The sequence below is a fragment of the Hesperophylax consimilis genome, chromosome 11 (genome assembly GCF_061612785.1).
Source record: "Hesperophylax consimilis isolate HC1 chromosome 11, BYU_Hcon_1.0, whole genome shotgun sequence".
Lineage (NCBI taxonomy): Eukaryota > Metazoa > Arthropoda > Insecta > Trichoptera > Limnephilidae > Hesperophylax > Hesperophylax consimilis.
Window position 1 is genome coordinate 33,685,525 of NC_142846.1, and position 12,282 is coordinate 33,697,806.

The 12,282-nt window shown below is 33.5% G+C and overlaps 1 protein-coding gene across 3 annotated transcripts in view; it reads left to right on the top strand.

Annotated features, from left to right (window-relative positions):
* Positions 1 to 12,282, top strand: part of LOC149420061 (organic cation transporter protein-like) — a 38,306-nt gene that overhangs the window by 11,902 nt on the left and 14,122 nt on the right. For all 3 annotated transcript variants that reach the window (XM_089637464.1, XM_089637465.1, XM_089637466.1), the window contains exon 3: positions 10,515 to 10,690. In XM_089637464.1, coding sequence (XP_089493590.1) covers positions 10,515 to 10,690 — 176 coding nt within the window. The remainder of the gene's footprint in view (positions 1 to 10,514; positions 10,691 to 12,282) is intronic.

Sequence of the window (12,282 nt, forward strand, 5' to 3'; positions counted from 1 at the left end):
GTCCAATTCCGGCCATAAAAAATCATTAATCATCTCTCGATAGCACAATCCATTCACCGTAACTGTTGCTCCAGCCTCATTTTCGAAAAAGTAAGGTCCAATGACTCCGCCTGACCATAAACCGCACCAAACAGTCACACGCTGAGGATTGAGAGGCTTTTCAACAATAACTCTTGGATTTTCGAGCCCCAGATGCGACGTTTTGCTTGTTGACGAAGCCACCGAGGTGGAAATGGGCCTCATCACTCAAGATGATTTTTCGATGGAATTCTAATAATTAATAATAGTGAATTTTAATAATTTCAAGGCGTTTTTGAAGTGTGTATCGTTCCATATTTACCAATGGCGTAGTTTCTACTTGTCAAATGTCAAAAAATGACAGCTTTAAAAGTAACATCTACCGAAATAGCGGGCTATTCAAAATAACACCTCTTATTGGAAAACCCTATACCTAACGCCCAACATAGCTCCCCTGAAGTGTTTGGTGGCGCCATGCGCCGTTTGCTTCAGGACCGGCACTGATTATTACGTACCTTCTTGATTAAACCAATTCGCCAATTAATAATGATTTCAAACCCGCATTCAGATGGAGGTGAAAAAGTATCATTATCTAGAAAATGAATGGTAAATATTTATATACTAAAACATTTTTCAATGTCGACAAAAGCCACTGTAAATTAGTCGGAAACTCCATCATAGGCTGGTAATTATATCATGGCAAGCAGAATACGCGCTTTTAAGAGAAAGCTACAAGCCAAAAATATGTATATTCTTGGTATACCTTATATCGTAGGTAATAGGCATCAAAATCGCTTGACAAACGGAGTCTAGAAACATTCGATTTCAAGCAAAAAAACTGGTTTTTATTTATTTTGTAAATAATTTTACAAGAAAGTAAAAAAGTTAATCAAGTGAAACTGTTACAGATAATCTTAGCTATAATACGGTATTTTTTAAAATTTGTTTTCTTTATGCGTTCTTACATTTCTATTGAAAAAATATTTTTTGAAGTTGTTTGTATTTATATTTTTAATGAGTTATTTATAATTTTATTTGTATTCTATTCAAGCGAAGAGATAGGAAAACCTTCAATTTATCTAAACCATATTTTTTGGTATTCATAATGTACACCAATTCGTTATAAAGATTAATCAAAATAGTGATTTGGCATTAAGCTTCGCCTTAAGGTGATTTTTCGTAAACAACATGGCGCTGTAAAACGACCATCAAGTTTTTTTTATAACTAAGAATAACCTCAAAATGAAATATTTAATCATTGAAGACATTATTAGTGACAATTGGTCGTTTTCGATGTCGGAACACACACGTGAATATTCGGATTTTCGTGAACACGTGTTACGACAGCGTGAACATAAATTCGTAATTTGCTCAAAGTTTATCAAGAAACCTGTTAATTCATTAATTAAGACCTGCAATCCCGTTTTAACCGGATTACCGATAATTTAAATCTATTATTAATAAATTAGGAATACTCATTTTTATCCTTGCGGGTTGTAGCGTAATGTCCGTTCACGTATTGGTGACAGAAATCTCCATAGTCGGTTTTAAAGATCTTATTTTTTATCAAAACTTTCTTAAAATACTTACTCGTTTCGTTTCCGGCGAACTTTTAATAATATTACTAGTAACAAAGATGATTGATCTCAAATGACTGGAGATTTCTGTGACAGTTGTGTTTTTATATTTTATACGATCTTATTTATAAAGTGTTCATAAAATTCCGTTTCTATATTCTATCCCGCAATACCGTGGGATTAAAAAAATATGGGATTCGATCAGCCTACGAATATTGTAGAGGGGGTTGATATGTTGTATTATGCTAATGTTCGGATTTCTAGAAAGTTTGTTAATTACGTTGAACTTAACCGTTAAGCCGTAATATTAATCATAATAATTTTATCAATTATTTAATCATAATTGTAGATTTAAAATAAATCAAAATTAATAATGTTATTAATAAGAAAAGAGTTATTCCAACTCATAAAAAATTGTGTTGAAACAAATTACTTTCTTTTCTTTCTTTACATTAAAAAACTGTAAAAATAACAGAAATACTTGCAGAACTTAATAATTATAATAACATTATTAAATTAGATTTATTTTAAATTTATTTAAAAAATTAAATGGAGTTCTACGAATTAAACACCAAAACAATAAATAAATAATAATTGTAGAGTCGTTATTTGTGAAAATTCTGACTACCTAGGCTATATTTAATTATTTACAAACAGATATATTGGAGATTGTCCACCACTCTCTGTTTCCTTAGAACGCCGTGGGAACGGCGTTCTAAGGAAACAGAGAGTACACGTCAAGACTTTTTTAAAACTTATACTTACCTGGCAGGTCGCTTCAGATAAACACGCTTGTATTAAGACAGTTTAAGCTTTACTGGATTGCTAATGAAGCCAGACGCACGCTAGGGGTTAAGAAAATCGCACTTGTATGGGAATGTCACAAAATTGCGATGTACAAATGTAATTTTATTATTATTATTATCTACTCAAATGCGTAAGATTTTTGCAATTCGATATAATCGTTAGTGCAGTTCATATTTTTCCATAGTGTAAGATAATTTGTAAATAGCCCACTTAGAAATTAATTATTTCCTGACATGGCTTGGATATGATTCAATCAAATTATGAATGTATTATTCCACTCGCAATATTAATCGAATAGAAGATAAAATCCCTTGGCTTTCAGCTGTTGGGATTCTTATGCAACATAAAAATGGTTGTTTTTCGAGGCAAGTAAAATCATGATAGCATTGTTTTGAGTTATGAGTGTGTACCACACTTGTTTAATGATAATGTTTTCCAATTCACAATATCACAAGACATAAAGTATACTGATTAGTAATTTATCTGTTTATTATTTTTATATTAATAATCGCTTTATTTTAAGTTATGTTGATTTATATCCACTTACTAACACACAATCAAAGGTTTTGATTCCTAGTAAAAGAGAAATGTATGATTGAAGAAAAATACAGGCATTTTGAAAATACGAGGCGTATCCAGAAAGTAAGTGTACTGAATTTTTGTAGGTTACAAATTTTTTTATTGAAACAAAAAAATTACATGGTTACCGTAGTACATATGTAAGCTATTTTTAGACATAGTCGCCATTCCTCTCAATGCAGGTGGTGAAGCGGGGTATCAATTTTTGATGCCTTCCTCGAAGAAGTTTCCCGCCAACCCCTTCGTCCACTTCTCCACCTCCTCCTTTACCTCCTCATCGGTTGAAAACCTTTTTCCACCCATATACAGCTTCAGGGAGGTGAAGAGATAATAATCTGAAGGATCTAGGTCAGAGGAATGCGCGGGGTGGTTCAGGATATCCCATTTAAACGAGGCAAGCAGTTCCTTCGTGGCGTTGGCCGTGTGTGGTCTGGCATTGTCGTGCAGAAGGCTGACTCCCTTTTTCGGCATGCCTTTCCTCTTGTTTTGAATCGCCTTCCGCAATTTTTTTAGGGTCTTACAGTATCTTGCAGAGTTGATGGTCTCCCCTTGAGGCAGATATTCATTCAAAATTATGCCTTGACTGTCCCAAAACACGGATACCATGATTTTCTTGGCTGAAATTGTGGTTTTGAACTTTTTGGCGGGGGGTGAAGAGATGAGGACCGTTTTTAAACTCGCGATACCACTTGTACACACTCGTACGATTTATAGCTGTATCACTATATGCAGTTTTCACCTCATTACAAACCTCAAACGGAGGTTTTCCCTTCCAAACGTGATAAACGATGATATGTATTTCGCACTTGGCGGGAGATTGGATTGACATTTTTCACGAAACGTGTTGTCGCGTCGACACTTCTGAACGTACTGACCATAAATGAACCACTCACTAGATCAATATCTTCGGGTTTTTAGTACTGAGCCCATGGGTCCTAATGTTTGCCATAGATAAAAGTCTGTAACTGAAAAATATACGTCACTACTACACATACTCACCATCGACTAGGATAGAAACTATAAAAAAGGCGTAACCATAGACAATATAATTCTCATTCGGAGCCAATCCCATTCACTAGCCTAAAATTTTGTTCTGAGATGAACAATCAACCTGTCGTAAAAATAAACTAAAATGACTTAAAATCCTTTAAATAAAGGAAGAACATTTATAAGATTATCAAATATGAAATGTTTTTTTACGACAGTAACGAATTTTGATATTTCTCTGCTTTTAACAGAAAAATGAAAAACACAGAAGATTTTTGTATTTCGTAATAAATCCTAATCTATCAATCCGTATTGACCATTTGCGAAAAAGACTAGGGTACTCCTTAAAACTCGGAAACCGATGTCGAATCGATGTATTGTCCGTACATCCTTTCACATCGCACTTAACATTTTTTGACATTTTCATGTTTTGACAGCGGCCTATAAACATGCATGAAGTTCGCACTGGTTTGTGGAAAATATACATCACAGATACACAGCCATAGAGATTTACCGTGTCTTTTTTTCTGACCCACTTTTTTCTCGGAGTTATAGCCCCCTGGTACTGACCTTTAACCTGTCTTGTTGACGAGGGGAAGAGTCAGGCTACACGTAAGTGTAGCCAACATGTCGAAAATAAAATTCATTTGGTCGTGAGAGCCTCAGTACACCTACTTTCTGGATACGCCTCGTATTATATTTGTAAAAAACAAGTACCAATTATTTTTATATTTAGTTGTGAAACAGAAGTGGGTGACCGCACTAAAATACTTTAGGAGAATAGTCCTAAATATATTCGAAATCTTTATTTAGGTTAGGTTAGTTTACGTTGTCACAGAATGTTAATGTTAAATATTCCTCATTCTAGAGTCACTCCTACGAACCTTCTCCCGTAAAACAAAACGAAATCATTATTGTATTTAAAATATACATTTATAATTTATTTTAAAAGAAAAACAAACATTCCCGGGTTGCGAACAACCTGACCATATTTGAAAACCTCCTACTAACACTACAATATTGGAAAATGTTGCTTGTGTTGTGATGGAGGACTTAGCCAGCCGAGGAATTGAACGTGTAGTGTGTTCAATTCCTCTGGTGGTCCTACACCTCGGTGGGACCCAAACGCGATGTCATCTCTACCACCGACGGGTCTTATATTTAAAACTTGTTTTCAATCCGAAACTTGGAAATGCAAGTTATGCAAATAAGATTTTTTTAAATATTAATTATTCATTTCCATATCGCAGTTACGTAATACTTCACTTCAAGAATGTTTTAATATTTTACTTTTAGTAATACTTTTGAAAATGACTATGTAACCCGTTTTCAGAGGTCATTTTCATAAAATTACTCCCAAAGTACCCACTCCTTACGTAGTCTATAAAATAAAAATTACATTTCAAAACCAATATACCACAGCTAAAATATTAATCTGAAACCAACGACGAATTTTTTTATTTAACAGGTAACAGATATACCTACCTTCACAGAGAAAAATGTTTATTACTAATTTATTGAGAATCTCTTCAAATTATTGGTGATACGGTTTAAAACGGGATTGCAGGCATTTTCCTGATAAACTTTTAATAAATTTATAATATACTGGAACACGTGATCATACTCCTGCATTTGCCTTTATAATATATAAAAACGAATGTGATTTTTTTTATAAAAAGGCATTGAACACGTGTTCCGACAGAGTGAAAACACATTCGTAGTCGTATTTTACTAAAAGTTTATCAGGAAACATATCACTCCATTCGTTACGGGCCTGAAATTCCATTTTTAACCGGATTACGATTTATTTGAAGAGATTCTTAATAAATTAGTAATACTCACTTTTTTCCGTGTAAGAATTCATAATTATCATCGAAAAATAAGTATCGCGTGTCATAAGTAGGTACGCTATTGGGCGCTACAGTTTATACAATATGGTTGAGCGAATGTGTTAATCGGGTTAAGGATGAATGTAAAACCCCCTACGAGCCACACAATTTGATTGGTTTACTAGAGCAATCGCAAATATTTGTTTTTTTTTGTTAAAGTAGGAGGCATGCTGCTTGTATTTCCCACAGGACCAATTGACGAAATAGAACCAACCATCGCGTGGTTTGTACGCAACGCTCATGAGGTTGACACACAACGGAAACCAACCTAATTGAGTAGTCTATAGGGGGTTTATGACTAAAATATTCACAGGAGATAATTTTGATACGGCCTCCTCTCTGACGATAAACGTTTTGGGGTTAGAATATAATTATTCACAGCATATTATAATATATTCCGGTACAATCCGCTTCCCTCTTGATGCAACTGGTCATCTGTGGATATAATTAAAAAGTCATTCGTCTTTCATTCTCTTGCTTTTAAATTAATGCAATATCCTTTTTGCGTAGCACTTTCATCATAATTGCGTACCACCCACTCTCTACGCTAATCATAAGTTAATTTCGAATAAATCTCTGCATTTTCAACAAGCAATTAACTTTCTCAATAACACGTTACAGTTCATTACTCATAATCATAACGCGTGTCATTAAAACTGGACGGGACTCTCCACTGTCCAGTGTCGATAATAATAAAACACCTTTAGAAATTGAAAAGGTTGATATTACCAAACGCTTTCTTGACCTATTTGAGTCTTATCGTGAAGGGTCAAAAGTGTACACTTGTTAGTCAAAATAATAGGCAGTTAACAATATATTGTAGGCACGGGAATAAAATAGTGTCGGAGCTGTCTTTTGATAAGAAAACAAGACATTATTTATTAACGATTTGAAGTCTGTTGTTAAAGTAATTATTTAATTGCTTTTTATTTCTCGATCATTCGAAATTCTTCAAATCGTTCATCCACCCCGATAGTTCATTACAAAGGAGGTTATATGGTTTCATTCGGAACCCATGTATGATAACTATGGTATGATATCTTTGTATGGTATCTTTAGAGTTGCAGTGTGGAGGTCATTTAAATGAAAGGAAGCGAAGGAATGAGCCTGTATCTAGAATATTCCCATTGTTTTAGGTTGCAGGGAAAGGAAACACTATACATTAAATAGACAAATCATCACACTTGGTAAATTGAATGTCAACTTCGTATTTATGTTTGGTATGTCACCGCTGTAAAATCCAATAATAATGAAACATTGAAACAATTTTAAACTTTTTTTCCACAAATTTTGTAGAAAACTATTTAAATTGTTTCAATATGTCGCTATAATGGAATTCCACCCCGAATTTTCAGTATCGAAAATATAAATATTATAACCTTTTTAAACTTCCGATTTTGTGTCCGGGTTAAATCTTCCCCATAGGAAAAACTAAACCCTTCCACACACTTTTCCACAAATGATCATCTAGTCAATCAACATTATGCAAGTGCATTATATAAGCCAAATAAATACAAAACAATACAAGAACAACACGTCAACTGATCAGAGATCAAATGGGAAAATAATTCACCGACTCCAGATATTTTCATATCACTTCGTTTATACATTTTCTATCACGGGTTCGACTCGGTAGAACTTCTAACAGGGCCTATAAATCCTACTGATCCCTCAACATAAATATTTAAAAAATCTTTCGTTATCCTACATGTATTCAAAATGACCGATTGTTGAATCTTTATATATAATTTTGTTGATAGATCTAATACGCCTAATTTTTTAATGAGAGAGCTAGGTATAATGCCAGTAGCCGAAATAACGAATGGAAATATTTTTATAGTCTGAGAATGCCTAATTCTTTTTATCTCATTTCCTAAATCTGTGTATTTTCTAATTTTTGAATATTACAGGAATTTGGAATAGCGACATCAATGATATAAGTTATTGTTTTTTTTTGGCCTTTAAAACTACTATATCGGGTCTATTATGACTAATCGTTCGGTCTGTTAGTATAGTTTTATTATAATATATTTTATAAAATTCGTTTTCAAAAAATGAATTTGATTCGTATTCATAATATGGTATTATATTACGGCAGTCAATCAAGTTATGTTTAATTACCAAACTTTGGTGAATTATTTTTAAAACTTGATTGTGCCTAAATGTATACTCGGACGGTGCTAATATAGAACATCCCGATATAATATGTTCTATAGTTTCCGGAAAAGCCAAATATTTTCTACACAAATCATCAATTTGATTTATAACTCTCCAATACTCAATCATTTGTTTGTTACCAATACATTTATGTTATTATTCTAATCGTAAGTTGTACGGTGAGGCTTTTTCCTACAAAAGAGAGTTCTTTCATTATGCAGTTATCATTTATTTCATGTTGTAGGTAGTAATAACTTGTTTTAATGCGTAATATTTACTCAATACGTCACAAAATAATGAAATAACTTCGCAATCCTCTTGTTTGTACAATAAACAAGCCGTCAATCAACGCTAAATAGACCATGACATGAAAATAATCATAAATATTATGATTTTGTGCAAGACCATAAACTGTGGTGTGTTTAATGACAAGGGCATACGGCGAACATATAAAGTGTTCTCATTCGCGGGCCCTAGTATAAACTTGAAGAGAGAATAATCTCTCTTAAAAACGACCTATTTTTCTGAAATAATAATAATAATAAATACATGCAGCAATGATATATTACAATATGATATCGGTGTTACTGAAGGCATGACCTTATGACTAAAATATAAGTGTGATGTTACGAGAGAGCAAATAAGTTTCCCCTGTACATCCGGGAGTAATTAAATAATTGATTTATTATAAACTGGCTGACGTGTACATGGCGTTGCTCGACTTTTCTCTAGTTTCTATAAATATAATACGGCGTTGCTCGACTTTTCTCTAGTTTCTATAAATATAATATGGCGTTGCTCGACTTTTCTCTAGTTTCTATAAATATAATACGGCGTTGCTCGACTTTTCTCTAGTTTCTATAAATATAATATGGCGTTGCTCGACTTTTCTCTAGTTTCTATAAATATAATACGGCGTTGCTCGACTTTTCTCTAGTTTCTATAAATATAATACGGCGTTGCTCGACTTTTCTCTAGTTTCTATAAATATAATATGGCGTTGTTCGACTTTTCTCTAGTTTCTATAAATATAATACGGCGTTGCTCGACTTTTCTCTAGTTTCTATAAATATAATACGGCGTTGCTCGAATTTTCTCTAGTTTCTATAAATATAATACGGCGTTGCTCGACTTTTCTCTAGTTTCTATAAATATAATACGGCGTTGCTCGACTTTTCTCTAGTTTCTATAAATATAATACGGCGTTGCTCGACTTTTCTCTAGTTTCTATAAATATAATACGGCGTTGCTCGACTTTTCTCTAGTTTCTATAAATATAATACGGCGTTGCTCGACTTTTCTCTAGTTTCTATAAATATAATACGGCGTTGCTCGACTTTTCTCTAGTTTCTATAAATATAATACGGCGTTGCTCGACTTTTCTCTAGTTTCTATAAATATAATACGGCGTTGCTCGACTTTTCTCTAGTTTCTATAAATATAATACGCATGTATTATATATATAAACCTTCCTTAAGAAATTCTCTAAATGATAGTTGAAACCCTATCAAAATCCGTTCCGTAGCTTAAAAGAACTATGCGCTCAAACAGACGGACGCGAGTTATCCTCAGGAGATAGACATATACCACCGTGAACTTTCCTGTAGACCGTTTTAAGATACATAATTTTGTATTACTTTTTGATATAGGTATCTCATAAGGTATAGCCAGTGTTAGCAATGTAAGCGCTTGAAAATATATTTTTTTACTTAATTGCAAAACATCGATTTTTTTCTACTTTTTATAAATATAAAACGAATGTATTATATATAAAAACCTTTTGGAAGAAAGGATAGGGAAAACCCTGCCAAAACCCGTTGCATAGTTTAGAAGAATTACGCGCACAAACAAACAGATGCAGATAGCGACTTAATTTTATACTATTTAGAGATAATAGAGATTTTATCATTTTAACTATTTAGATGACTGATCAGTTAATACAAAAAAAACATCCTGAAAAGTTATTGAAGTTTTTTTAGTATCATAAACTTAAGAATGCATTGTGCCCAAACACCGGTGAAATGTTTAAATGTTTTTTAAACGTTATTTGTGATTGTTAATGTAAAACTATATATGTCTAGGTTAATTTTCAAAAATTTTTTGGGTATAAAAATATATTGTATCTTTACACTATATTAACAATATTAAATCAGTAAGTTCCCATAATTACATCAATTTTATTATTTAATGATTGAAGAAGAAGTTAAAAATATTGATATATCTAAATAAAACATGAAACAGACAAGACACATATGATAAAAAGGTAACTGTCGCAACTGGGGATCGAACCCATACCCTCTGTCTTATCGAGATACTGCTCCATGTTTCAATCTATTGCGACCAATCACGTCCTTCTCCTGACTGGGTGCCAGAAACGTACCCATTTTAATACAATATAATGTAAACGTTGTAGAAACCAATAATTTCATTGACCAATTGAATACTTATTTCAAAAGATGAATATCTTCAAAGATTATAAATATATTTATATTCATTTCAGTACACAAAAACGACTTCAAGAAGTCACATCCAGCACAAATGCCCACCGACCCAATCGAAGAGAGTATTGGAGCCATAGGAAAATGGCAGACTTGGACCTGCCTGGCCATCGTCATGGTCAAGTTTGGAGTAGCTTGGCATCAAATGGGAATCATCTTCCTGGCGCCACCAACACAAGTAATTATATAAGTTAATCATTGAAAATATTATTAACCACTCTCAAAGGAAAAAATTGAAACAAAAAAGACATTGGAGGGACCCACCACTTTCCCGTCCCGGTATAGGTGATTTATTGTCACCCCTTCGGGGCTCTCGCAAGAAAGCTAATTTTTGGGTATAAATGACTCTACAATTTCATAAAAAAGGACTCTAGACCTCCAATGTCCCCGCATACTTGATTAGGTGGCGGTAAGCAAGCGCCAACGATCATTTCCTAAAACATCCTTAAGAAAAATGTCAAGTTCATGATATTTCGAATTGTGGTGGGTTTTAGAGCAATAAATAATTATAATCATTTTATTGTGCTGATAAAAAATAGAGTAAAGAAAAATGTTAAGTCTGTAATATTCCATATTATGTCAAGTTTTGGAGCAAGAATTAAAATAATTTATTTTAATTATATTGAGTAAGGTAAAAAAAGTCTATAATATATCATATTGTATCTTGTTTTATAAAAAAATTAAAGTATGTATTTTAATTGTATTGATTGAAAATAGGTTAAAGTAAATAAAATAAAGAAAAATGTTAAGTGTATAATATGTCTTATTATAATTCTCTATATGTCTATAAAGAGAAACATTAAGAGTATGATATTTCATATTGTAGCAAGTGTTAAAGCAGAATTAGTTATTATTTTTATAAGCAATAATTGTTCGCCTGAAACACTCATCCACATTGAAAAAATCTCCTGATAAAAAATACATGACGCCAACGGGACTCGAACCCGTATCCATTCGATTTCCGGTCGAAAGCTCTGACCACTGAGCTATGGAAGCTTATCTCTTACCCGCGAAATTATTCAATATATGCTAGTGTTTCATTCTTCTTCTTCTTTCGTATGGTGGGGGGTCAGAGGGGGACATCTAGATCTGCGAGCCATTTTAGGGCCTCAGGCGTCGCCATGTGGACCTCATCAATCCCGCCGGGGAATGAATGGAGCGGGCATTCGTTGACCACATGTTCGGTAGTCTGCACCGCACCACATTCACACATCGCCGACTCTTTAAGGCCCCATCTGTGCATCATGTGGGCACAGCGGCTATGGGAGCACCTTAACCTATTGATGGCGGACCAGGTTTTGCGAGGCAGTGAGAACCCAGGCTGTCTCTCGGTGGGGTCCTGTATGAGATGTAGACAATTTATCTCAACGCCATCTAGTGAGAGAGTTAGCACTTACAATGCCTTTCTCATATAAAATAAAGTTGGTTGTTCTCAGGTGAAAAAAAAAATGTAACAAGCAGTATTTGTTGAATGAAACACTAGCATATATTGAATAATTTCGCGGGTAAGAGATAAGCCTCCATAGCTCAGTGGTCAGAGCTTTCGACCGGAAATCGAATGGACACGGGTTCGAGTCCCGTTGGCGTCATGTATTTTTTATCAGGAGATTTTTTCAATGTGGATGAGTGTTTCAGGCGAACAATTATTGCTTATAAAAATAATTGTTATCCTTTGTGCTATGCATAAATAAAATCTTGTCTTAAAAACATTAATTTATCAAAAAAATAAGAATTAGTTATGTGTATTTTAAATGCATTCATTAAAAATAG